The sequence below is a fragment of the Pipistrellus hanaki genome, assembly GCF_964339955.1.
Source record: "Pipistrellus hanaki genome assembly, chromosome: 16".
In the NCBI taxonomy this organism is placed as follows: domain Eukaryota; kingdom Metazoa; phylum Chordata; class Mammalia; order Chiroptera; family Vespertilionidae; genus Pipistrellus; species Pipistrellus hanaki.
Genome location: NC_140518.1, coordinates 15,242,706 through 15,270,320, shown reverse-complemented (window position 1 = coordinate 15,270,320; position 27,615 = coordinate 15,242,706). Strand labels below are relative to the sequence as shown.

The window sequence follows — 27,615 nt, the reverse complement described above, 5'->3', positions numbered from 1 at the left end:
TGTCCTAGTTCCTTCTTCTTAAGACTTCTTTTCAAGGTATTCTGGCCCAAAAAAAAGGCCTCGTCCCCTTAAAAGACAAACTCATTCTAGTTTAATGAGGTTTAATGGCTTAAGGAATTTCACGTGGTTCAACCACCACTAGAACGGCCATGAGCAGCGCCCATCCAGGCGTGTGTTACTCCTCCAGCCACAAGGCACTGCACGCTAACTCAACACTGGGCAGCCCCTGCCATGCCTCAGTATTCCAGCTCCAGTGGGTCCTGAGCTGGCATCAGGGCGGTAAGTGCAGGGTGGGGGTGGGAGACATCAGGGTGGAGAGTGCAGGATGAGGTGGGAGACATCGGGGGCAGAGAGTGCAGGGTGGGGATGGGAGGCATCAGGGGCAGAGAGTGCAGGGTGGGGATGGGAGGCATCAGGGGCAGAGAGTGCAGGGTGGGGGTGGGAGACATCGGGGCGGAGAGGGCAGGGTGGGGTGGGAGGCATTGGGGGAGGGGGCACCGAGAGGGCAGGGGGGGGTGCAGGCCGGGGAAAGACGGTGAGACCAAGGGAGGAATACTCACAGGGCTTCGGTGGACCAGCCAGTACGCCTTCTCCTGGCAGTCCAGGGCATACCTGTCTGCTTTATTCCTCTCCTTCCCGGTCCTGAAAAGCCAAAAGCCATGTTTTCCTTGTGTGTATTTTTCAGGTTATTAGTAATTAAAGTTTTCTTTCGATTACAGCTTGCACGCGATCTGTTTTGTATTCATTTCAAGTGTACAGCATGGTGGTGGGACAACCATAGACTTTACAAAGTGTTCCCCCCTGTTATCTCCAGTGCCCACCTGGCCCCATATATAGTTAGTACAATATTATTAACTAGCCGAAACCGGTTTGGCTCAGTGGATAGAGCGTCGGCCTGCGGACTGAAAGGTCCCAGGTTCAGTTCCGGTCAGGGGCATGTATCTTGGTTGCGGGCACATCTCCGATAAGGGGTGTACAGGAGGCAGCTGATCAATGTTTCTCTCTCATCGATGTTTCAAACTCTTTATCCCTCTCCCTTTCTCTCTGTAAAAAATCAATAAAATATATTTTAAATATATTTAAATATATATATATTATTGACTGTATTCTCTGTCTGTACTTGATATCCCCGTGACTATTCTGTTACCATCAATCTGTCCTTCTGAATCCCTTCCCCCTTTTCACCCATCCCCCCTCCCCTCTCCCCTCTGGCAACCATCAGTCTGTTCTCTGTATCTGTGAGTCTGTTTCTCTTTTGTTTGTTCTTCAGATGCTAACTCAGCGTCTAGTTAGCATCCTGCCCTCTGTGCCCTTCCATGCTGTCGCCAAGGGTAAGAGTTCCTTCTTTTGGACGCTGTGCTGAAGGCCAGGGAGACTCTGTATCTTTTGCTCTGTGACGGCCCCCATGCCTGCGGAGCCACAGCACTCGCCCAGTCTGCCCGGCTAATCCGCGTGTGCCGTAATGGTGATGGCAACACCCAATGCTCACCGACAGGGGGCGCTCCGTGCCCTGCTCAACGCTTTCACCTGTCTAACCACTTAATCCCCCCAGTGACCTTTTCGTGGGAGGTTGAATGTCCCATTGGGGGACCCACCATCAGTAAGTGGGGGTTGGGGGAAGACTTGAACTGGGATTCTGGTCCCAGACAGAGCAGCTTTGCCTGAGATGGTGGTGCTGGGGTGCAAACTTAGAGTCCAATCCACTCCACCGCCTTCACCTCTGGGCCCACGTGGGTGGCACTCTGGGCCGCCGTCTGCCCGCCTGCCTTCTTCATTTCCCTGCTTTGCTAAACGACAGACAGGCGTGACATCTGGACTCGCAGGCAGCCAGCATCGCCAGAGCCCCTGACGGGGAGATCGGGAGATCGCTGGCCTCGGGGCGTGTCCCCGCCTCCCTGCCTGTCAGTTCCGCTCTGTCACTTCAAAGTCTGTGTGCCAAGCCAGGGTTTGTCTGAGCCCAACTCCTTATTCCAGCGGGCTCTTCCTTTCCCTCTTGTCTCCCGGTCTCCCCCTCCCCCACGATGGAGAGAAAACGATACCGCGCTTTGCTCCTACAGGAGCCGGGCCACGTCCATTACCCTGCCCGGGGCCCCACTCAGCACCATTTCCACGGCGACCTGCGCTCGCTCTGGCTGACGCTTGTTTTCCCAGGCAACCTGGGATGACGCACACGCCTCAGGCCAGACAGAGCCACAGATCTATTCGCCAGCTAATGTCCTGTGAATAACAACCACATCCAGACTCCCTGATGGGTGGGGAGGGCCGCGCCAGTGGGGAAATTCAATACAAACACCGCGTCACTCCTACCCTCCCTTGCCAACCTAACTGGATTTTCTACCAGGTTCACTCCCCGCCCCCCCTCCCCTGTCCTCCGGAGCCTGGGGCACTGTGAGGTGTCCATCACGCTGGTCAGTCTTGTAAACAGAGTCGCTCGCTAATTTACTCCCATGTCCCTCCCGGCTTCACTCTGCTGCTCTCCTCGTAGGTGTTACTGGAAGACAGATGTAGCAAATGGAACCCAAGGGAGCCAGTAAACGGGGAATGATTTTAGTGTGTCCTATTATGATTTTTTTTTTCATATTGTGATTTTTCAGCAACAGCGTCACATTCACTTATTCATTCGTGCATGTACTGATCTCCCACCACGTTCCAAGCACTGGGAGTACAGTGGTGAATCAAACAGGCTGCGATGGCCCTAGCTGGTTTGGCTCAGTGGATAGAGCATCCGCCTGCAGACTGAAGGGTTAAGGGCATGTGTCTCGGTGGCAGGTTCCTCCCTGGCCCGGGGCCTGGTTGGGGTGTGTGCAGGAGGCAACCAATTGATGTGCTTCTCTCACATTGATATTTCTCTCTCTTCCATGCTCTCTAAAAAATCAATGAAAAAATATCCTCAGGTGAGGATTTAAAAAAAAAAAAAAAAAAAAGGACTGCTATGGACAGAATGTCTGTGCCCCATCCCAGCTCGTGCTGGGCACTCACACCATCCGGGCACTTACAACTATTCACTCTCCTGGGTTTGCTAACTAGAGATTTTGGAACTTAACCTGTGTGTTTATACGCAATTGGCTCTCTTTTCTTAGAGAACCCTGACTAATCCACCACCACTCTGGTTCCAGGCTGCTTCTTGAGAATGGGGTCCCCACCATCCAGCCCCGCCATGTGCTAGCCAGTCTAGAGCTGCCAGGATCTGGACCCGGCAAGGTGAGTGAAGGTGGGCCACCTGGCCTTAATCCACTTTGCTGGCCACTGCATCAGTCCCCAGATATTCCTGACTCCCACCCCTACACACAATCATGTTGTACATCCCCGTGGCCTGACTGGTTAGCTCAGTTGGTTAGAGCATCTTTCCAGTATGCCAAGGTTGGGGGTTCAATCCCTGGTCAGGGAGAGTACAAGAATCAACCGATGAATGCATGCTTGGGTGGAATAACAAGTCAATTTCTCTCTCTCTCTCTCTCTCTCTCTCTCTCTCTCTCTCTCTCTCACACACACACACACACACACACACAAGAAAATATTGTACACCCCCACCCATCATCCTCCCTTGAAATTGGATTTAATCATGGGACCTGCTTTAGCTAATGAATCGTGAGCAGAGATGACATGCAGCACCTGTGATCCTCACAGCCTCTCCCCCACTGCTCTGGACACAGGCAAAGCCGAGACGGTGCTGCTCCTTAGCACAGGTCCCGGGTGACCCACAGTGGCCCTGGGACACTAGCACCAAGTAAGCTCTGTGGTTTCATGCCCCTGAGATGTGGGGACTGTTTGTTACAATAGCCTAACCTCATCCTGACTGATAGACCCTCCCAGCATTTACATCTGGCTCTTGTGGACAAGATAGGGCTCTTCAGCCCAGCCAGTGTGGCTCAGTGGTTGAGTGTCAACCTATGAACTAGAAGCTAATGTCCTGTGAATAACGCAATTGACCAATTCCCGGTCAGGGCACATGCCCAGGTTGAGGGCTCAGTCTCCAGTGGAGGGGAGTGGGGGAATGTGCAGGAGGCAGCCGAACAGTGATTCTCTCTCATCACTGATGTTTCTATTTTTCTCTCCCCCTTCCTTCCTCCCTGAAGTCAATATATATATATATATATATATATATATATATATATATATATATATATATATATTAAAATAAAAGAGACAGAGCCCTCCAGAAGGATGTTAGCTCCATTTCTAATGTGAACAGCAGGCAAATGAGAGCAGCAGTGGGTGGTGCTAACATGTGAGTTTGATTACATACCTCCCCTGCTTAAAATATTCCCCATGGCCCTTATCTCCATCCCCACTTCTGCCACTTCCAAGCTTCACGCTCTTCACTTCTGCTATGAGAACCTGCGTCAAGTGGGCATCCCCTGCCTCCAGACCCTCTGCCATCCCCTGCCGTCAGGCTTGAGCGTGTCCTGTCTGCCTAGAACACGGTGTCTCCCACCTCGCCACTCCATGCACCATCACCGTCCTTCACCTGGATGCCTCCAAGTTCGATGTCATTTCTATAGCGCCTCTGCAAACTCCTACCTGTGGCTCTCATACCACTGCAGCATCACAACCATCAGCCTGACCCACTAGACTGTGTCCTGTATTCCCTCTGCCTAGCCCAATGCTTGGGTTATTCAATACCCAATAAAGGGTTATTTTACCAGAAGGACACAAGGAAGGGACGGAGGAAGGACAGAGGACAACCAGGACCGTTCACTCACCTGTACTGCTCTTTGGCCTGCATAATGACGAAGTCCCACTTGTAGTTGATTTTTTTGTTCAAGAAATCGTAATTTTCCTAAGGAAGGAAAACACAGTGAGAACACCAAGGCCCATAACATATCCTGTTTCCCTGAAAATAAGACAGTGTCTTATATTAATTTTTGCTCCCAAAGATGTGCTAGGTCTTATTTTCAGGGGATGTCTTATTTTCCCATGAAGAAGAATACGGTACACATTTATTGTTAAATGAAAATAAAGGAAATTTATTACCTGTATACGATACAGTAGTACGGTAGTTGTCAACACAAACCAGACAAACTGTGAACCCTACAGTATCAAGAATTTACTCATTTAGCCGAAACCAGTTTGGCTCAGTGGTAGAGCATCAGTCTGCGGACTGAAAGGTCCCAGGTTCGATTCCAGTGAAGGGGATATATATTGGCTGCGGGCACATCCCCGGTGGGGGGTGTGCAAGAGGCAGCTGGTCGATGTTTCTCTCTCATTGACGTTTCTAGCTCTCTATCTCTCTCCCTTCCTCTCTGTAAAAAATCAATAAAATATATATTTTTTTTAATTTACTCATTTATTCAATGACAATCATGTCATCATCTTCTGGAACATCATCATAACAATCCAATTCCTGAATTTCCTGGTGAATTTCTTGTGACTCCATTTCTTTCAGAATCAGTGGACCAAATCTCTCATGTTTAGCCTAGAGAGGGGGCCTTATTTTCGGGGGGATGCCTTATATTTCACTCAGAAGGAAACCTATAAGTAGGTCTTATTTTCGGAGGATGTCTTATTTTCGGGGAAACACGGTATGCCACATGTAGCGGGCAGAAAGCCCTAAGTCAATGAGGGCATGCCAACAAGCCTTCACCCAGCTTTGCAAAGCTGCTCATTCAGGGGGTAGTTCCAAATTCTAAAAAAGCCTTTTTAAAAAAAAAAAAAAAATATATATATATATATATATATATATATATATATATATATATACACATATATATATGTATGTTTCTCAAATCTGATTAGGAAGAAGGGAATACAGTGTGTTGAGGAACATGGAAACTCAATACTCAACAACTAAGCATCACAAATCCACAAAGATAAGACCTAACTTTGGTATGATGCTGGCTCTTCTGAAAACATGTGTATAATGCATAAAATACAGCAGAATTGTTGCCATCTACCCAGAAATCTAGCCTACAGAGGGCTGGGATGCATTCTTTGAGAAATGATTTCTCAAGCCTAAAACAAAAGCCTATACTATTGTTTTCCCAATACAAACTCAAATTCAAACCTGTTCACCAAATAACATGCATTATCGTACATATGAATTCATATCATTTTGGAACAGCAAAGGCTTAAATTACAGCATGAGAAACTGAAGCTCAACATAGGGAAAAATTCACTTCAGGAAGCTGCTTCTAAATATATGGGTGGATAATGGACAGAGGATAGGTGGATAGATGGATGAATGGAGGGGTGGGTGAGTGGATGGATGGATGGATGGACAATGACTGGATGGATGATAGATGAATGGATAAATGATGGATGGATGATGAACAAATGATGGATAGATGGATGATGAATGGATGATAGGTGGATAGATGATGGATGATGGATGGATGAATGGATGGTTGGGTGATTGGATGAGGAAACATATGAATATAGCAATGAGGGAAATGGGGAAGAAAACAACAACTCAATACTATATTCCACTCACGTATAATAACCTTTACTTGAAAGTATCTCTGTACCTTTTCGTGTTCTTCCAAAACCCCTTTCTTCTTGATATTTCGCTTGGTCAGATAGATGGCTGAGGGAGAAAACAATGACATTTCCCATCATCTTGTCTCAGAACCACATGTGTAGTCTCTCTGTACGTGGGATTGCTGTGCTCAGCCGGGTGAAGAGAACACAGCAGGCCTTCTCCCTTCCCGCAGTAACACTCCCAATACAGGTGTGTGCTGATATAAGGTCAAGATGTCAGCAAGACAAATGCCACCAAATGCAGCAAGTAAGCAAGCAGCACGTTAAGCACTAGCAAAGGCAAGGGGGAGGGCAGTTACCGTAGTCTGTATCTTCCGCTGGCCACTGCTGGGTCGGCCAGAAATACGGTGTCTGCAAAAGAAACCAAGAGACCTCGCTTAGACAGTGGGCTCTGACCCAGGAAGGCCCCAGCCATGTGGTTTAACAGATAAAACATCCTTCGTGCCCTCTACTTATTTCCAAAGTCCTGCTCTGGGAGGCTGTGAAGCCAAGCAACCATCTTTTCAGATAAGAGTGCCCCCATGTTAACATCCAGAGTCCAGGCCACTACTCACCTGGAATCGGTAGAGGCTGCCATCAGGTTTGAGTGTGAGGTTCTTGGGGTCCTGCAGGGGGTAGATGTAGCCGTACTTGACAATGAAGTTGCCCAAGTTCTGTGCCTCTGGGGAAAAGCGGTGGAAGCATGGGAGTTAAGAGCAGAGGCCGAAGGCAGCAGCTCGCTACCCGGCCCACACACACAGCACCCCGGACTCCAAAAGAGATGCCTCCATCCCACCAGCACGTCAATCAAGGAGGGAGGGAATGAGGTTCTTGGACTCGGCTGTGGGCGAGGATCAGCTGGGGAACGTGCCAATAAGGAGGATTCCCCGGCCAATATTTTGTACGAAACAAGTCTGTCCCCCCAGTTGGATTCTGGCTGTTTTAGACAGGAAGGCCTCGTCTGTTCAATTCAAATGTCAGCTTCCCAGAGACCTGGGCTAAGCCTCCATGCAGATTCCCGTGGGCTGCACACACAGCAGACCTTGGTAACCCAGTGCCAGACGGGCTCTCACCCAGACTGGAGATCCAGAGCCGCTGGACGAGCCATTGCAGAACATCGCTTCCTGCAAAAACAAATGTCAGGCCGTTGTCAGAGCCTCCTAACACACCCGCTGGCCTCCACGCTGTTGCCTGGCTGGCCTCCCCACCCTGCTCAGCTGGGATCACGTCCCTCTTCTGCTCAATACTTTCAGGGACTCCCTACCTCCACCCACCCAACCACCCCCACTGTGTTCAGAGACAATCATTGATCAGGTGCCTCCTGCACACCCACTACTGGAGATCGGACCCGCAACCCAGGCATGTGCCCTTGTCCAGAATCGAACCTGGGATCCTTCAGTTTGCAGGCTGATGCTCTATCCACTGAGCCAAACCGGCTAGGGCCAGGGGAGGACTGGCTGTTTTAGCCTTTCCACCCACATCTCATTGAACGCTATACAGGTTATGCAGACCAAGAGAGAAAGACCCAGACAGACAGCAGACAGATTAGTGTTCTCCGCCAAGCAGCCAAGGGTTTGTCATCCAATTGACTGCTCCCTGAAATAAGTCAAATGAGTTGACAAGCCGCTGGCATCCGCACCGCATGGTCTGTGCGGGCTCCCGCATCAGCCACCTTCGACCCCAGAAGTCCTGGGTCACCTGCCATCCGAGGAGTTGGATGCCAATTACTCAGCTGATCTGCAGCTGCAAGACAAGGCCTTCCTTCCCTGCGTCCTGTTCCAACAGCCGCTGGGGTTCCCCAGCAGGAGGAGTGGGGGAGGGGGGGCAGGGAAGCATGGCAGGTGGGCACCTCACCTAGGAACCAAGTGCACCCCCTGTGCAAGGCAGGGAAGCAGTGAACGCACATTGGTAGGAATAAGAGGATGAACACCACAGTCACATAACTGGGCTCAAGTCCAAACTCAGCCACGTAGGAGTCGAGTGACGTGGGGACAAGTTGCTAGACCGCTTTGCGTCTTCGGGGCCCCCCCCGCTGCAAAATGGGGACGCTTGTATCTCTCTCTAACTTGTCAGTGTCTGTCAACTGACACAGTGTGGGAAGCTGTGAGCTACTGCCAGTCTTTCAGCCTCCGCTGTGTGCTGGCCCCAGGCACGGAACTATCTCATTTAATTCCTGCACTCGTTCTCTTAGGCAGGAATTGCCACTTCTGCTTCTAAAGTGAGAACATGGAGGTTAGGGCTACATAGCTAGAAAAGGCGCCCAACGGACTCAATCCCAGGGAGCCTGACTCAATGTCAAGTGCTAGACCAGGTTCACTCACTCATTGGTTCACTCATTCAGTGAAGTTTTATTAGATCTCTACGCTGGCCCGCACTCTGCTAAGCACTGGGTTTACCCAGATGAGCAAGAGGAGAGTCTGCCCCTGGGTGCCATCCCCACGGTGGTTAAGAAGGGTCTGAATGTAAATTAGAAGGTAAGGGAGGGTAGAACAAGGCCACTTTTTTTTACTGCCAAATAGTTATTTTCTGCTACCTGATTCCGTTAAAATAAAAACAAAGAAAACCAACAAAAAGTCACAGTAAACTTTTTTTTAAAATGACCTCCTGGGTGGAATGGCTTCACAAAGTGACCTTTTGAGTCCTTTTCTTCGTCCCTTCTGACCCCTTCGAAAGAAGGGGCCTGGGCCCAGCCATCAGCGAGCATATTCTGGAAAGGGCTAGGGCAGTGGTCGGCAAACGGCGGCTCTCGAGCCACTCTTTGGCCCCTTGAGTATGGCTCTTCCACAAAATACCACAGCCTGGGGGAGTCTATTTTTTTTTTCCTAGTTAAGCCTAAACCTAAGCACAGTTAAGCCTAAAACTAAGCCTAGTTAAGCCTAAGCCTAAGCCTAGTTAAGCCTAAGCCTAAGCCTAGTTAAGCCTAAGCCTAAGCCTAGCTAAGCCTGAGCCTAAGCCTAGTTAAGCCTAAGCCTAAACCTAGCTAAGCCTGAGCCTAAGCCTAAGCCTAAGCCTAGTTAAGCCTGAGCCTAAGCCTAAGCCTAGTTAAGCCTAAGCCTAAGCTTAGTTAAGCCTAAACTTAAGCCTAAGCCTAGTTAAGCCTGAGCCTAAGCCTAGTTAAGCCTGAGCCTAAGCCTAAGCCTAGTTAAGCCTGAGCCTAAGCCTAAGCCTAGTTAAGCCTAAGCCTAAGTCTAGCTAAGCCTGAGCCTAGTTAAGCCTGAGCCTAAGCCTAGCTAAGCCTGAGCCTAAGCCTAGTTAAACCTGAGCCTAAGCCTAGCTAAGCCTGAGCCTAAGCCTAAGCCTAGTTAAGCCTAAGCCTGAGCCTAAGCCTCATTACGCCTAAGCCTAAGCCTAAGCCTAGTTAAGCCTAAGCTTAAGCCTAAGCCTAGTTAAGCCTAAAACTAAGCCTAGTTAAGCCTAAGCCTAAGCCTAAGCCTAAACCTAGCTAAGCCTGAGCCTAAGCCTAGTTAAGCCTAAGCCTAAGCCTAAGCCTAAACCTAGCCAAGCCTGAGCCTAAGCCTAGTTAATCCCAAGCCTAAGCCTAGTTAAACCTAAACCTAAGCCTAAGCCTAGTTAAGCCTAAGCCTAAGCCTAGTTAAGCCTAAGCCTAAACCTAGCTAAGCCTGAGCCTAAGCCTAGTTAAGCCTAAGCCTAAACCTAGCTAAGCCTGAGCCTAAGCCTAGTTAAGCCTAAGCCTAAACCTAGCTAAGCCTGAGCCTAAGCCTAGTTAAGCATAAACATAAGCCTAAGCCTAAGCCTAGTTAAGCCTAAGCCTAAACCTAGTTAATCCTGAGCCTAAGCCTAGTTAAGCCTGAGCCTAAGCCTAGTTAAGCCTAAGCCTAAACCTAGCTAAGCCTGAGCCTAAGCCTAAGCCTAAGCCTAGTTAAGCCTGAGCCTAAGCCTAAGCCTAGTTAAGCCTAAGCCTAAGCTTAGTTAAGCCTAAACTTAAGCCTAAGCCTAGTTAAGCCTGAGCCTAAGCCTAGTTAAGCCTGAGCCTAAGCCTAAGCCTAGTTAAGCCTGAGCCTAAGCCTAAGCCTAGTTAAGCCTAAGCCTAAGTCTAGCTAAGCCTGAGCCTAGTTAAGCCTGAGCCTAAGCCTAGCTAAGCCTGAGCCTAAGCCTAGTTAAACCTGAGCCTAAGCCTAGCTAAGCCTGAGCCTAAGCCTAAGCCTAGTTAAGCCTAAGCCTGAGCCTAAGCCTCATTACGCCTAAGCCTAAGCCTAAGCCTAGTTAAGCCTAAGCTTAAGCCTAAGCCTAGTTAAGCCTAAAACTAAGCCTAGTTAAGCCTAAGCCTAAGCCTAAGCCTAAACCTAGCTAAGCCTGAGCCTAAGCCTAGTTAAGCCTAAGCCTAAGCCTAAGCCTAAACCTAGCCAAGCCTGAGCCTAAGCCTAGTTAATCCCAAGCCTAAGCCTAAGCCTAAGCCTAGTTAAACCTAAACCTAAGCCTAAACCTAGTTAAGCCTAAGCCTAAGCCTAGTTAAGCCTAAGCCTAAACCTAGCTAAGCCTGAGCCTAAGCCTAGTTAAGCCTAAGCCTAAACCTAGCTAAGCCTGAGCCTAAGCCTAGTTAAGCATAAACATAAGCCTAAGCCTAAGCCTAGTTAAGCCTAAGCCTAAACCTAGTTAATCCTGAGCCTAAGCCTAGTTAAGCCTAAGCCTAAGCCTAGTTAAGCCTAAGCCTAAGCCTATTTAATCCTAAACCTAAGCCTAGTTAAGCCTGAGCCTAAGCCTAGTTAAATCTAAACCTAAGCCTAAGCCTAAGCCTAAGCCTAATTTTTTAAAATTAAATTATTATCTGTGTACATATTGGGTGAGTCTATTTTGAAGAAGTTGCATTAGAAAAAGTTCAAGTTAAAAAAAAAAAAAAAAAAAGCTCTCAAAAGAAATTTCAATTGTTGTACTGTTGATATTTGGCTCTGTTGACTAATGAGTTTGCCGACCACATGGTCATATAAAAGCAGCCAAAGACAATACATAAGTGGGGATGTGGACATGTTCCAATAAAACTTTATTTATAAATATAGGCAGCGGGCCAAATGTGACCCAGGAGCAGTAGTTTGCCAGCCCCCCTGTGTGATCTGCACCCGAAAGCCAACCTGTCCCCACACTAAAAGAGCTCACTGGTCTACTTCTTCCTCTCGGTTTTACCCACCTGGTGTCATCACCATCGTTCTCCTGCTACGTCATAAAATACACTCTCTAGGCCTCTGAACACAGCCCTGCATTACAATTAGAATCTAATTGTGTGAAAATACTTTATAAGGCATGATATATGTTATACTGCATAAAGATAGATAAGGACAAAGTCATATAAACCTAAATAGATGCTTTATAAGGAGACATACGTTAGTGGTTATTGACAGAATCATCATTTGTAGCATTTGTACCATGAATGCATCTTTGAAACTTTGCATATAGGGCTGCATTCAGACGCCTGGGAGTAAAAACCTAGCTCTACTCACCCATTAAATATATTCATTGATTAAGCACATATTTGTGGAGCATGTATGGCATGCCCAGCACTGCGGAGGACAGAACAAAGTAAAAGAGATAGTGCCCATCTTCGGAGAGCTGGGAAGACATTGTAGGAAAACAGAAATTTAACTGAGATAAACGCTAGGGATCTGAGTGGCTAAAACTCTCCGTTCAAACCCCTGCTCCAAAGTATACACTAGATCCGTGGTTGGCAAATTGCGGCTCTCGAGCCATATGCTGCTCTTTGGCCTCTTTGGCTCTTCCACAAAATACCACGACCTGGGCGGGTCTATTTTGAAGAAGTGGTGATAGAAGAAGCTTAAGTTTAAAAAATTGCACAGGAGGAGTGGGGGGAGGAGGGGCAGGGAAGCATGGCAGGTGGGCACCTCACCCAGGAACCTGCAAGGCAGGGAAGCAGTGAGCGCACAGTGGTAGGAATAAGAGGATGAAAACCAGAGTCACATAACTGGGCTCAAGTCCAAACTCAGCCACGTAGGAGTCGAGTGACGTGGGGACAAGTTGCTAGACCTCTTTGCGTCTCCGGGGCCCCCCCGCTGCAAAATGGGGACGCTTGTATCTCTCTCTAACTTGACAGTGTCTGTCAACTGACACAGTGTGGGAAGCTGTGAGCTACTGCCACTCTTCCAGCCTCCGTTGTGTGCTGGCCCCAGGCATGGAACTATCTCATTTAATTCCTGCACTCGTTCTCTTAGGCAGGAATTGCCACTTCTGCTTCTAAAGTGAGAACATGGAGGTTAGGGCTACATAGCTAGAAAAGGCGCCCAACGGACTCAATCCCAGGGAGCCTGACTCAATGTCAAGTGCTAGACCAGGTTCACTCACTCATTAGTTCACTCACTCAGTGAATTTTTATTAGATCTCTACGCTGGCCCGCACTCTGCTAAGCACTGGGTTTACCCAGATGAGCAAGAGGAGAGTCTGCCCCTGGGTGCCATCCCCACGGTGGTTAAGAAGGGTCTGAATGTAAATTAGAAGGTAAGGGAGGGTAGAACAAGGCCACTTTTTTTTACTGCCAAATAGTTATTTTCTGCTACCTGATTCCGTTAAAATAAAAACAAAAACAAAAAAGCAACAGAAACTCCCAGTAAACATTTTTTTAAAATGACCTCCTGGGTGGAATGGCTTCACAAAGTGACCTTTTGAGTCCTTTTCTTCGTCCCTTCTGACCCCTTCGAAAGAAGGGGCCTGGGCCCAGCCATCAGCGAACATATTCTGGAAAGGGCTAGGGCAGTGGTCGGCAAACGGCGGCTCTCGAGCCACTCTTTGGCCCCTTGAGTATGGCTCTTCCACAAAATACCACAGACTGGGCGAGTCTATTTTTTTTTTTTTTCCTAGTTAAGCCTAAACCTAAGCACAGTTAAGCCTAAAACTAAGCCTAGTTAAGCCTAAGCCTAAGCCTAGTTAAGCCTAAAACTAAGCCTAGTTAGGCCTAAACCTAAGCCTAAGCCTAAGTCTAAGCCTAGCTAAGCCCAAGCCTAAGCCTAGCTAAGCCTAAGCCTAAGCCTAGCTAAGCCCAAGCCTAAGCCTAGCTAAGCCCAAGCCTAAGCCTAGCTAAGCCCGAGCCTAAGCCTAGTTAAGCCTGAGCCTAAGCCTAAGCCTAAGCCTAGCTAAGCCTGAGCCTAAGCCTACTTAAGCCTAAGCCTAAGCCTAAACCTAAGCCCAAGCCTAACCCTAGCTAAGCCCGAGCCTAAGCCTAGTTAAGCCTGAGCCTAGTTAAGCCTGAGCCTAAGCTTAGTTAAGCCCGAGCCTAAGCCTAGTTAAGCCTGAGCCTAGTTAAGCCCGAGCCTAAGCCTAGCTAAGCCCGAGCCTAAGCCTAGTTAAGCCCGAGCCTAAGCCTAGTTAAGCCTGAGCCTAAGCCGAGCTAAGCCCGAGCCTAAGCCTAGCTAAGCCTGAGCCTAAGCCTAAGCCTAGTTAAGCCTAAGCCTAAGCCTAAGCCTAAGCCTAAGCCTAGCTAAGCCTGAGCCTAAGCCTAGTTAAGCCTAAGCCTAAACCTAAGCCTAAGCCTGAGCCTAGTTAAGCCCGAGCCTAAGCCTATTTAAGCCTGAGCCTAAGCCTAGCTAAGCCCGAGCCTAAGCCTAGCTAAGCCCGAGCCTAAGCCTAGCTAAGCCCGAGCCTAAGCCTAGCTAAGCCCAAGCCTAAGCCTAGTTAAGCCCGAGCCTAAGCCTAGTTAAGCCTGAGCCTAAGCCTAGCTAAGCCCGAGCCTAAGCCAAGTTAAGCCTGAGCCTAGTTAAGCCCGAGCCTAAGCCTAGTTAAGCCCGAGCCTAAGCCTAGCTAAGCCCGAGCCTAAGCCTAGCTAAGCCCGAGCCTAAGCCTAGCTAAGCCCGAGCCTAAGCCTAGTTAAGCCTGAGCCTAAGCCTAGCTAAGCCCGAGCCTAAGCCTAGCTAAGCCTGAGCCTAAGCCTAGTTAAGCCTGAGCCTAGTTAAGCCTGAGCCTAAGCCTAGTTAAGCCTAAACCTAAGCCTAAGCCTAAGCCTAAGCGTAGCTAAGCCCGAGCCTAAGCCTAGTTAAGCCTGAGCCTAAGCCTAGTTAAGCCTGAGCCTAAGCCTAGTTAAGCCTAAGCCTAAGCCTAAGCCTAGCTAAGCCCGAGCCTAAGCCTAGTTAAGCCTGAGCCTAAGCCTAGCTAAGCCTGAGCCTAGCTAAGCCCGAGCCTAAGCCTAGTTAAGCCTGAGCCTAAGCCTAAGCCTAGCTAAGCCCGAGCCTAAGCCTAGTTAAGCCTGAGCCTAAGCCTAGCTAAGCCCGAGTCTAAGCCTAGTTAAGCCCGAGCCTAAGCCTAGCTAAGCCCTAGCCTAAACCTAGCTAAGCCCGAGCCTAAGCCTAGTTAAGCCCGAGCCTAAGCCTAGCTAAGCCCGAGCCTAAGCCTAAGCCTAAGCCTAGTTAAGCCTAAGCCTAAACCTAGCAAAGCCTAAGCCTAAGCCTAGTTAAGCCTGAGCCTAAGCCTAAGCCTAGTTAAGCCTAAGCCTAAACCTAGCTAAGCCTGAGCCTAAGCCTAGTTAAGCCTAAACTTAAACCTAGTTAAGCCTGAGCCTAAGCCTAGTTAAGCCTAAACCTAAGCCTAAGCCTAAGTCTAAGCCTAGCTAAGCCCAAGCCTAAGCCTAGCTAAGCCCGAGCCTAAGCCTAGCTAAGCCTGAGCCTAAGCCTAGCTAAGCCTGAGCCTAAGCCTAAGCCTAGTTAAGCCTAAACTTAAGCCTAAGCCCAGTTAAGCCTAAGCCTAAGCCTAAACTTAAACCTAGTTAAGCCTGAGCCTAAGCCTAAGCCTAAGCCTAAGCCTAGCTAAGCCCGAGCCTAAGCCTAGTTAAGCCCGAGCCTAAGCCTAGCTAAGCCCAAGCCTAAGCCTAGCTAAGCCGGAGCCTAAGCCTAGCTAAGCCCGAGCCTAAGCCTAGTTAAGCCCGAGCCTAAGCCTAGCTAAGCCTGAGCCTAAGCCTAAGCCTAAGCCTCGCTAAGCCTGAGCCTAAGCCTAGTTAAGCCTGAGCCTAAGCCTAAGCCTAGTTAAGCCTAAGCCTAAGCCTAAACTTAAACCTAGTTAAGCCTGAGCCTAAGCCTAAGCCTAAGCCTAGCTAAGCCGGAGCCTAAGACTAGTTAATCCTGAGCCTAAGCCTAAACCTAGTTAATCCTAAGCCTAAGCCTAGCTAAGCCTAAGCCTAAGCCTAGTTAAGCCTGAGCCTAAGCCTAAGCCTAAGCCTAAGCCTAGCTAAGCCGGAGCCTAAGCCTAGTTAAGCCTAAGCCTAAGCCTAAACTTAAACCTAGTTAAGCCTGAGCCTAAGCCTAGTTAAGCCTAAACCTAATCCTAAGCCTAAGTCTAAGCCTAGCTAAGCCCAAGCATAAGCCTAGTTAAGCCTAAGCCTAAGCCTTGTTAACCCTAAGCCTAAGCCTAGTTAAGCCTAAGCCTAAGCCTAGTTAAGCCTAAGCCTAAGCCTAGTTAAGCCTGAGCCTAAGCCTAGCTAAGCCTGAGCCTAAGCCTAGTTAAGCCTAAACCCAAGCCTAGTTAAGCCTAAGCCTAGTTAAGCTTAAGCCTAAGCCTAAACATAGTTAAGCCTAAACCTAAACCTAGTTAATCCTAAGCCTAAGCCTAGTTAAGCCTAAGCCTAACCCTAAGCCTAAGCCTAATTTTTTTTAATTTTTTTAAAAAAGTTAAATTATTATCTGTGTACATATTGTGTGAGTCTATTTTGAAGAAGTTGCGTTAGAAGAAGTTTAAGTTAAAAAAAAAAAAAAAAAAAAAGCTCTCAAAAGAAATTTCAATTGTTGTACTGTTGATATTTGCCTCTGTTGACTAATGAGTTTGCCGACCACATGGTCATATAAAAGCAGCCAAAGACAATACATAAGTGGGGATGTGGACATGTTCCAATAAAACTTTATTTATAAATATAGGCCGCGGGCCCAATGTGACCCAGGAGCAGTAGTTTGCCAGGCCCCCTGTGTGATCTGTTCCAGGAGAAGACTAAGTCACAGGATGGGGTTACCTGTCATGGCGTGAGGAATGCTGGTGACCAGGATCTTCTGGTTGTGCATTCGGACCCCCGTCTCCGGGCTCTGCATGTCCTTCACTAGCGCTTCAATCTGCAAGGCAGAAGCAAACCGTGTGGCTCAGGGGAACCGTATCAGAGGCTGAGGGGTCGAGGGACACACAGCAAACCACGAGGTGGCACTGAGTAGGGCCACCGGAACTAGAGGAGCAGTGTGCTCCAGGCCCACGTGCCCTCTCTGTGGGAGTGCTTGGGAGACTCCTCCTGACTTGGAGATTCTGCACAGACTTTTAGGAGAAGATGGGACATGACAACAAAGGCTTTTCCTGGACAGAAAGGGGAAGGATGAGCAAACGCATGGGAAAGTGTGAGAGGGAGAGAAAGCCGTCAGATGGTGAGGGTGGAGGGACAGGTGGAGGCCCGGTGGCAGGGACCTTGAATAACACGCCCAGTGTGTGGATTTTGTTCCAGCAGCCGTTTCTGAGCGGTTGAATAGTCTGGCCTGGGTTTCAGAAACGTGGTCTATGGCAGAGGGAAGTCCCTGAAGCCTGCAGAAGGTTGCCCCAGGAGAGAAAGGAGGTCGCTGTAGTCTGGGCAGAAAGTGATGGGGCTTCCCTGTGACACGTCAACCCTTCGGGCTAGTCTCAACTGAGCAGTCAGAGCGAGTCTTTCATCATTTTAGAACATGTCACCTCTGTGCTCGAAGCCCTGCAAGGCCACTTCTCCCAGAACCGCTGGCCGAGATTCCCCCTCCGGAAGCCGGGGCAGCTGTGCACAGCTGGACCTGTCCTCGGGGAGGGCTGCACCCAAAAACCAACCTGTCTGCTCCCCACACTAAAAGAGCTCACTGGTCTACCTCTTCCCCTTGGTTTTACCCACCTGGTGTCATCACCATCGTTCTCCTGCTACGTCATAAAATACACTCTCTAGGCCTCTGAGCGCAGCCCTGCATTACAAAGTATGGTTTTCTCATCTCTTAGAATCTAATTGTGTGAAAATACTTTATAAGGCATGATATATGTTATACTGCATAAAGATAGATAAGGACAAAGCCATATAAACCTAAGTAGATGCTTTATAAGGAGACATATGTTAGTGGTTATTGACAGAATCGTCATTTGTAGCATTTGTACCATGAATGCATCTTTGAAACTTTGCATATAGGGCTGCATTCAGACGCCTGGGAGTAAAAACCTAGCTCTACTCACCCATTAAATATATTCATTGATTAAGCACATATTTGTGGAGCATGTATGGCATGCCCAGCACTGCGGAGGACAGAACAAAGTAAAAGAGATAGTGCCCATCTTCGGAGAGCTGGGAAGACATTTGTAGGAAAACAGAAATTTAACTGAGATAAATGCTAGGGATCTGGGTGGCTAAAACTCTCCGTTCAAACCCCTGCTCCAAAGTATACGCTAGATCCGTGGTCGGCAAATTGCGGCTCTCGAGCCATATGCTGCTCCTTGGCCCCTTTGGCTCTTCCACAAAATACCACGGCCTGGGAGAGTCTATTTTGAAGAAGTGGAGATAGAAGAAGCTTAAGTTTAAAAAATTGGGCTCTCAAAAGAAATTTCAATCATTGTACTGTTGACATTTGGCTCTGTGGACTAATGAGTTTGCTGACCACTGCGCTAGATGAATTGCTACATCTCACTAAGACTCATTTCTCCATAAAATGGAGTTTGCAGGTGCCTCGCCATCAGAGGAATGATGCGAAGATTAAATGAGATCGATCCGTGTAAAGCACTTAGCATCGAGCCATGCACAAAGTAAGCATGTGTGAGATGGCAAAGGCCGGCTGAATGTTGCATCAAAAAAACAGGGAGGATACTGACTGGAATAAGAACCAGGAAGAAGAGGAGGCTGAGAGGATGAAAAAGCAGTGTGCATGGAGAGAGTCGGATTTCCCTGACAGGGATGGAGGGCTGTGCTCCAAGGGAGAGAGGGGGAAGGGGGAAGAGTGAGAAGGCAGGAAAGTGAGGACATTGAAATGAGGACCTTCACAGTCCACTGCTGATGCGAATGCAAAACAAAAACAGTAAGGAGGTCCCTCCAAAAAGTACACGGGATCACCGTGCCACCCAGCAACCCCGCCTCTGGATATTTCTCAGAAAGAACTGGAATCAGGATCCTGAAGAGCTGTAAGCACTCCCGTGTGCACTGCAGCATAATCCTCTGTAGCCAAGATGGGCACACAGCCTCTGTCCACTGATGGATGAGCAGGTACAGAAAACGTGGCGCATGCACACAATGGAATCTTTTTCAGGCTTTAAAGAAAAAAAGAAATTCTGCCACATGCAACATCACGGATGAACCTGGAGGACATTTTCTAAGTGATCTAAGCCAGTCACAGAAAGCCTACATGCTTCCACTAGTGAAAGCATGTAGTGAAGTGTCTAACAGGCGACATAAATGGAAGAGTGGAGGGTGGGGAAGAGGGAGTTGCTAGCAAAAGGGCATAAAGTGTCAGTTAACCAACATGGATAGATTATAGGGATCTGCGCTACCACATCGTCTGTACACTGAAAATTCTTGTAAGAAGTGTTCCCCGGCAATTAAGTAAATTTTAAAAATAGAGCATGAGCGCCCTGGCTGGCAGCTCAATGGTTAGAGCAGGGGTCTTCAAACTACGGCCCGTGGGCCACATGCGGCCCGCAGAGGAATCTGATCCTGCCCGCCAGGTTTTTTGGGCAGTGAGCGCAGCCCAAGGTGTTACAGTAGGAATTAGTAGTTCATATAGTCCAGCCCTCCAGCTCTCTGAGGGACCGTGATCTGGCCCCCACTTTAAAAAGTTTGAGGACCCCTGGGTTAGAGCATCGGCCACTTGAGAATTCAATTCCCTGTCAAGGTACCTCAATTGCAGGTTGAGTCCCCGGCCCTAGTCCAGGTGCCTGTGGGAAGCAACCGATCAACGTGTCTCTCTCCGGTCAATGTTTTTCTCTCTCTCCCTCCCCCTCCTCCCTTCCTTCTATTCTCTCTAAAAATCAATGGGGAAAACATCCTCAGGTGAGGATTTTTTAAAAAGATATAACATTAGAGAGAGATGGACCCAGCTGCCCTGGATGGGAGGGTGGGGGGAAATCATGCCAAGAAAGCCTGATTTGGACACATTAGACCTGCCCCCGGCCCCTCGGCCACAGCTCCTGCGGCTGGAAGGTCCCCACCTCCCGGAGGAGGGAAGGGTGTGGGACGACGTCCTGAGTCACGGCTGAGGGCTGAGAGTCCACTTTCAATCTGTTGCTAAACCAGCATCTCGAGAAACAACCAGGGTCAAGCGCATGGTCAAGGTCGCTCTGGGGCTCCTTGTGCAAGACTGACTGCAGGCTGGCTTCCTCCGCGAGGACACTGTCCTGGCTCACGGGCTTGTTCTGGGATGGAGACTTCCCTTCCGCTCCATTCGGAGCCTCGGTTCTTGGTCTGCAATGTCGAGGCTTCACAGTATCTCAGGCCACTGGGCCAGCAGAGAGGCCACAGCAGGGAGGGGAGCTAAGAGGGAGGTGTGCAGGACTGGGAGGTGGCCTCACTCGCCCTGGACATGGCCAGGGGACACAGCAGCCACAGGTTGCGGGAGTCACTCCTTCCGAGTTCTCAACTAGCCCTGAGCTGTGGTTTCCAATGCTGCTTCAAGAAGTGCCTGCCTTTGGGGCCTGAGGGCCTGCTGGGTGAAATCCCACATTTATTTTTAAATGATTTTTTAGGTGAAACAGCAGCATTTCGAAGAAACAGAGGGCCCTGATACTGGAGAAGATGTAGACACCCACCCCATGAGTTAGAAACCTGCGTTTCCCTGAGAGAGAAAGTCAGGGAATTTGATCCCTTCTCTTAGTGTTAAAAAAAAAAAATTTTAAATTAAAATCTAGTTATAAAGAGCTTGAAAATAACCTTCCGAGGAGGAATAATGAGAGCTATTTTTACAACACAATGAGGGGAGTCAGATTTCTTTCTGGCAGGTGGATCACCCTTCCCAGAAAGGAGGGGGCCTACAGGGACCTCAAGAACATTCTGAGGGAGCCGGGCCCATTGGGACGCCAGTCGTTCTCCTCAGGACTCTCCTTGGAGGGCCTCCCAGCCACCCAGTGAGGAAAGGCTCTGGCTGGTGGCACCACCTCTGAGGGACTGTCAGGGGCTGAACTGCGACCCCTCCACATTCATATGTTGAAGTCCTAACCCCCAGGACCTGGGAATGTGACCCCATTTGGACAGAGGATCTTTGAGAAGATGATGGAACCCGGCCAGGTGGCTCTGTGATTGAGTGTTGACCTATGAACCAAGAGGTCACGGTTCAGTTCCCAGTCAGGGCACACGCCCGGGTTGCAGACTCCATCCCCAGTGTGGGGTGTGCAGAAGGCAGCCGGTCAATGATTCTCTCTCATCATGGATGTTTCTATCTCTACCTCTCCCTTCCTCTCTGAAATCAATAAAATATATTGTTTTAAATATAAGAGGTAATGGCATTAAAATGAGGCCATTCGTTGTGGCTCCAACTCCATTACCACTGGTGTCCTTTCCAGAAGGAAATTGGGACACGGACACACGCAGAAGAAAGACCACGTGAGGACACGGGAGAAAGCAGCCCTCTGGCCGCCCAGAGCAGAGGCCGAGGACGAAACCAACCCCGCCAACACCAAGATCCCCAAAACTGAGAGCAAATCAAGTCCCCTTGTTGGGCGCCCCCGACCTGTGGCCCTTGGTCCCGGCAGCCCAAGTGAGCGAATGTTTGCTTTGGTCTGAGCGTTGGCTCCATCCGAAAGCCCTTTGCCCATGGCAGACAGGAGAGAGCCTGGTGATCTCCCAAGCCCTCCAGGGAGCGACCAGTCCATGACTTTCCGCTCCCAACGGCTGCCAACTCTGCTGACTCTGCCAACTTCTGTCCAGCGGGCAATCCGCTAGGAATGAGGGAGAGGATGGCCATCCCCACCCCACCCCAAATGTCAGGCTCAGCTCCTGGCACCTCCAGGCAGCTGCGTCGCCTTCCCAGACAACACGGAAATGTCACGGAACCAGGCTGTGCCGGACCCGCCAGACCCCGTGTTGGGGGCAGGGGCGGTGGGGTGTCAGGCCCACGTTGCTTCTCTCAACTGCCAACGTGCTGCGGTGTGACATTCGGCATGACAGGGAACCCCCACATCACGAAGGAGCAGAAAGGATGGCTTTGACGGCCTCCGCACCCCATCCTCCTCCACGCCGGCGCCTCGCATTAAGGACCTGTCACTCATGCGCAAGATCTGTGGGGCTGGAATTTTCCCTTAAGCCTAGCAAGGCTCCCGGGAGGGGTGATACCAATCAGGACGTTTCTGTACCCAGATGGGGACAGTGACCGGAACCAGGAGGTGATTTTGCAAACAAAGCGGGAGGGGCTCCTGCTAATGCGTCTGGCTACACGGAGGCCAGCTGACCTCCCGGCCATCGGACCTCGGCGTCTGGAAGACCCTCGAAAGCGCCATCCCCTAATCGGGGCTCACAGTCTTTCCCCAAAACCTGCCCTTTACACCCTGGTCACAAGCCCCAGGAGCGTCCTCGGTGACCCCGGCAGGCAGCGGCCAACATCTGTTGACTCTGCTTTTGTGTCCGACCTGTCTCCTCTCTGGCCCCCATCCTGGCTCTCGGGCTCCGCCCCCCTGGCATCTGCACTCTGAAATGCACCCCCAGCCGGTGCCGCTGACGCTGGGAGGGTCAGTCTGGGCTGTGGGGCTGGCTGTCCTGTGCACCTGCCTTGGCCCACAAGATGCCCACAGCATCTTCCTCCCCAGCGGTGACAACCCAAAATGTCTCCAGAGTTGCTCAAATGCCCCAGGGGCTTTCATCTTAGCTCTGCATTCAAATCACTAGAGAGACTTTATTTAAAACACCTATGCTGCCCGGCTGGCGTGGCTCAGTTGGTTAGTCCAGTGGTCAGCAAACTCATGAGTCCACAGAGCCAAATATCAACAGGACAACGATTGAAATTTCTTTGGAGAGCCACATGTTTTAAACTTAAACTTCTTCTATCGCCACTTCTTCAACATAGACTCGCCCAGGCCGTGGTATTTTGTGGAAGAGCCACACTCCAGGGGGCCAAAGAGCCAGCCGCATGTGGCTCGGGAGCCTCAGTTTGCCAACCATTGGGATGTCGAACTCAATCAGAGAAGGGGCCAAAAATCTAAAATCCAGCCTAAATCGCGGGCCGAATGGTTTACTGAACAGTCATAAACTGACAATGTCATAAACTGACAGCGGAGTGCAGTGATGACAGCGCGGTGCGGGCCACATTGCAAGGCCTGGATTTGGCTGGATTTGGCCCGCAGGCCTTGTGTTTGACACATGTGGCGTTAGAGCATCGTTCCAATATGCCAAGATTGTGGGTTTGATCCCCAGTCAGGGCATATACAAGAATCAACCAATGATTGCATAAACAAGTGGAACAAGTGGATGTTTCTCTCTCTCAAAAAAAAAAAAAAAAAAATCAATTAGCCCAGCTGGGGCAGCTCAGTGGTTGAGGGTTGACCTATGAACCAGGAGGTCATGGTTTGGTTCCCAGGTTTCAGGCTTGATCCCTAGTAGGGGGCATGCAGGAGGCAGCCAATCAATGATTCTCTCTCATTATTGATGTTTCTATCTCTCTCCCTCCTTCTCCTTTCTTCTCTGAAATCAATAAAAAATACTTTTTTAAAAACCATTAAAAAGGCCAATGCTTGGTCTCTACCCCACTTAATTACCTTTTAAGTGAATCAGAAACTCTAAGGAGGGTAACTTGAGAGCCATATTTCTCAAAGAGCAGCCAGGGTAGAGAAGAACTCATGCCCTCTCATCAGAATCACCTTTCTAACCTGTAAACCAACTCATTTCATTCAGCTCTGATTGTAAAACATCAAACAGCTTCTCCCTGAGCACAGAGAGCCTCAGACTCCTCCGCACGACATTGAAGCCCCAGTTCTGGGCCCTTCCCTCCAGCCTTCCTGTCCGTCAGCCCCCTGCCCGCTCCGGACCATCCCAAGCCCTGGTGAGTCTGCGAACCATCCTGCTGCTTCACCCGTCCATGTTGTATAATGCCACTGTCGTAAGGGATAAATGAGAGGGTGTAGGTCAGGCCCCCGCTGGGGAATACAAATACTTCATAAATACTCCTTTCCATTCCTTTGCGTAGTGAATGGCAGGTGCACACAGGCCCACAGCAGGCTGGGCATCTAGTGCAGCAGGTTCATCACTAAGGATCCCCTGGCACGGGCTCTTGAGACCTGCTCTGCACACCTTGGTTCTATCCTGCCTCCTGCTCTAGGGAGCTGTGCACCTGGCAAGGACCTCAGTAGCGAGGTGGAGGAGGGGGAGGCTGGGGTGGAGGAGGGGGAGGCTGGGATGGAGGAGGGGGAGGCTGGGTGGAGGAGGTGGAGGCTGGGATGGAGGAGGGGAGGCTGGGATGGAGGAGGGGGAGGCTGGGGTGGAGGAGGGGGAGGCTGGGTGGAAGCGGTGGAGAGTGGGAGGGGTTGAAGATGAAGCTGGGGTGGAGGAGGGGGAGGCTGGGGTGGAGGAGGGGAGGCTGGGGTGAAGGGGGAGGCTGGGATGGAGGAGGGGGAGGCTGGGTGGAAGCGGTGGAGAGTGGGAGGGGTTGAAGATGAAGCTGGGGTGGAGGAGGGGGAGGCTGGGATGGAGGAGGGGGAGGCTGGGGTGGAGGAGGGGGAGGCTGGGGTGGAGGAGGGGGAGGCTGGGTGGAGGAGGTGGAGGCTGGGATGGAGGAGGGGAGGCTGGGATGGAGGAGGGGGAGGCTGGGTGGAGGAGGTGGAGGCTGGGTGGAAGCGGTGGAGAGTGGGAGGGGTTGAAGATGAAGCTGGGGTGGAGGAGGGGGAGGCTGGGGTGGAGGAGGGGAGGCTGGGGTGAAGGGGGAGGCTGGGATGGAGGAGGGGAGGCTGGGGTGGAGGAGGGGGAGGCTGGGATGGAGGAGGGGGAGGCTGGGTGGAGGAGGTGGAGGCTGGGATGGAGGAGGGGAGGCTGGGATGGAGGAGGGGAGGCTGGGGTGGAGGAGGGGGAGGCTGGGGTGGAGGAGGGGAGGCTGGCATGGAGGAGGGTGAGGCTGGGGTGGAGGAGGGGGAGGCTGGGTGGAAGCGGTGGAGAGTGGGAGGGGTTGAAGATGAAGCTGGGGTGGAGGAGGGGGAGGCTGGGGTGGAGGAGGGGAGGCTGGGGTGAAGGGGGAGGCTGGGATGGAGGAGGGGGAGGCTGGGGTGGAGGAGGGGGAGGCTGGGATGGAGGAGGGGGAGGCTGGGGTGGAAGAGGGTGAGGCTGGGATGGAGGAGGGGGAGGCTGGGATGGAGGAGGGGGAGGCTGGGGTGGAGGAGGGGGAGGCTGGGATGGAGGAGGGGGAGGCTGGGTGGAGGAGGTGGAGGCTGGGATGGAGGAGGGGAGGCTGGGATGGAGGAGGGGGAGGCTGGGGTGGAGGAGGGGGAGGCTGGGTGGAGGAGGGGAGGCTGGGTGGAGGAGGGGAGGCTGGGATGGAGGAGGGGGAGGCTGGGATGGAGGAGGGGGAGGCTGGGGTGGAGGAGGGGGAGAGTGGGAGGGGTGGAAGATGAAGCTGGGGGCTGGAGGAGGAGGCTGGGGTGGAGGAGGTAAGAGTGCGATGGTGGTGGAAGAGGCTGGTGACCAGACTCCAGTCAGAAGGCCAAGGTAAAGAGAGGAGACTCTGCTAGACAACAGCCATGATGGCAAGAACGTCTGAGGTTCAGAGGACAAGGAGATGCTTTCCAGACCGTTCCTCCTGGGCTCCCAGCCTGCCTGTCTGGGGGCGGAGGAAGAAGACAGCCTTGGGGAATCCTGGAAGATGCCCATGGCTTTCAGACAGGGATTCAGGTGGTCTGCCCTGCGTTTAGAAACTGGTGTCTGCGATATCAGCCCTGGGGTCCTTTCTGACAACCTTCGCCTGTCTTAGGGAGAAGCCTCACACCTCCACTGCCTGGATACAAACACAGCTCCTGGAAGTGGGCAAAGGAGTGTGAGCAGCGGTCCAGTGCACCCAGCACTGTCCAGGTTTTAGCACTGAACGTCCCAGGCAATCAGGACAGTTGGGCACTGACTACACCCACAAACTGAGCTCCAGGGGCCCAGGGCTCCGCTTGTCACGGAGCATTCGGCTAATGCCACTCAACAAGATAAGCCTCAGGTGGCGGACACGGCGCCCGGAAAGGCGGCTGTGGACGGAAGGAAGGGCAGACGAGTGACCTAGGACCTAATCCCCCGGCGATCTCTCCAGACACTGCTTATCTGAAGAGTTCACAACAAAACCAGCCGCTTTGTTTCCAAACACATCCCCCTGCCAGACACACACCACCTCCCCCACGACCACAGCACAGCCGGTGCGGGGCCAAGGCAGTCTGTGGCCGAAGAGAAAGGGTCCGACTTCTGCTGCCAGCACGGAGACCTGAGATAAGCAGATACACATGCTCCAATGGGGGATTTGGGGGTGCTGGGAGCGGGGGTGTCCTTGATTCTACAAATATATCATTGCATGATCGATGTGTACAGTCACCATACACACACACACACACTCACTCACACTCACTCACACACACTCACACACACTCATACACACACACACACTTTAAAATACCACAGTTTGGTGCCATCTCCCACCGTTTTTGCTTCTGTAGAGAGTTGGCAAGGGTAGGCAACCTCGGCGTTGCCTCATGGCGGGACCTGCTCCCCAGGCCCTGCTCTGAGAGCGTCCGGCCTGGCCTGGGGGACTGGCCATCCCGGGCCCAGCCACCAGCGGCTTCTCTGGGGAAGCCGGCGTAGCGAAGAGAATAACCTAATGAAACAATTATTCTGCTCTTCTTTCTACATGCAGAAATGTTTGTTTACATATTTTTAAATTGGATTTTTCTCTCACAGATACTGATATTCTTTCCAAATCTGAAATAAAATTATACTCGGTTTCACTACAGGAAAAAAAACAACAAAAAACACTGCAGCTTGGGATCCAAAAAATAACCCCCCAAAATGTTAATTTAACATCTGGGTGCCTTATAACGATATCCGATATCCGGAGACAGTCTTGCAGGTGACAGCCTGGGCTGAACTGCCTCAGGCACCCTCCTCTCCTGAGTAACAGGTAGTTCTGAGCCTGCTGCACACCATGGCCCCTGGCTTCCCATCTCCAGCAGACAGGTTACGTGGAAACCTAATGATGATAGTCTTTAAAACACACACACACACACACACACACACACACACACACAGGCATGCACACACACACACACACACACACACTGCAAAGAAGTCGTCTAATAGCAGCAGCAGCGTCATTAACGGACCGCAGGGGATGCCCTCCGCTCCTGCCCACAGGATCGATCGCACTGAGCCTGTCCAGCATCTCCGCGGACACTTCTCAGAGTTGGGTCCCCGCGCACCTCCCAGGGCCCGGAGACAGACCAGCTCACCTTCTGGAGAAAGGCCATCCTCGGCCTGTACTGCTGGCCTTGGTGCCGGATTGTCATCCTGGACCCGGGAGGATTTCAGAACCAGAGCACAAAGGGGAGAGAGCCAGATACACCGAAGAAGAGAGAAGCCCGCCAGTGAAAGGGCCGGCGTGCCTCGCGCACACCCTTAAGCCCAAAAGGAGGTGCGGAGGGGGCACCCCGAGAGCGCGGGGCGGGGGCGGCTGCTGCCTGCGGCGCCCCTTTACTCGCCGGAGCTCCCGCCCCTGGGAAGCAGCTGGAATCCGCGCCAGCCAATCAGCGAGCCGCTCCGCGGGCTCGTTAGCATGCCCTGCGCTGGCGCTCACCTGCCGCCAGGGGGCGGTGTGTGTGTGTGTGTGTGTGTGTGTGTGTGTGTGTGTGTGTGTGTGTGTGTGTGTGTGTGTGTGTGTGTCTCTCTCTCTCTCTTCGGGGACACAACGGAGCCTCAGGTGAGACCTGAGTGGGAGGATCCGTCACGAGAGGGAGCTTTTCAGCTCTGCGACAGATCCTCCCACTAGCAACAGAGTTATGTACAGAAGTGAGACGAGGCGGTGGGAAACACAGTGCCTCTCCCAGCTCTGCCATAGCCAGCTGGGCAACCTTGGGCAGGTTCCTTAAAGTCCCAAAGTCTCAATGTCCTTATCTGAAAAGTGAAAGAGGGAGATCGTATCCAACAGAAGGATCGGGTATATCATCGGATGGGGAAGTGTGTAACACAGTGCATGGCCCTCAACGAATGTTTAAAAGTGTTTAGGGGGCAAAATGATCAGTGGAACTGGCGAGATG

General features: G+C 51.1%; 1 protein-coding gene across 3 annotated transcripts in view; it reads right to left on the bottom strand.

Moving 5' to 3' along the window:
- Window positions 1-27,068, bottom strand: part of RGS9 (regulator of G protein signaling 9) — a 57,653-nt gene extending 30,585 nt beyond the window's left edge. For all 3 annotated transcript variants that reach the window (XM_084864086.1, XM_084864084.1, XM_084864085.1), the window contains exons 1-8: window positions 26,812-27,068; window positions 16,406-16,502; window positions 7,530-7,580; window positions 7,032-7,138; window positions 6,777-6,828; window positions 6,465-6,523; window positions 4,704-4,780; window positions 561-642 (exon numbers count right to left, since the gene is read on the bottom strand). In XM_084864086.1, coding sequence (XP_084720212.1) covers window positions 561-642; window positions 4,704-4,780; window positions 6,465-6,523; window positions 6,777-6,828; window positions 7,032-7,138; window positions 7,530-7,580; window positions 16,406-16,502; window positions 26,812-26,868 — 582 coding nt within the window. In that variant the 5' untranslated portion in view covers window positions 26,869-27,068. The remainder of the gene's footprint in view (window positions 1-560; window positions 643-4,703; window positions 4,781-6,464; window positions 6,524-6,776; window positions 6,829-7,031; window positions 7,139-7,529; window positions 7,581-16,405; window positions 16,503-26,811) is intronic.
- Between the last annotated feature and the right edge of the window lie 547 nt (window positions 27,069-27,615).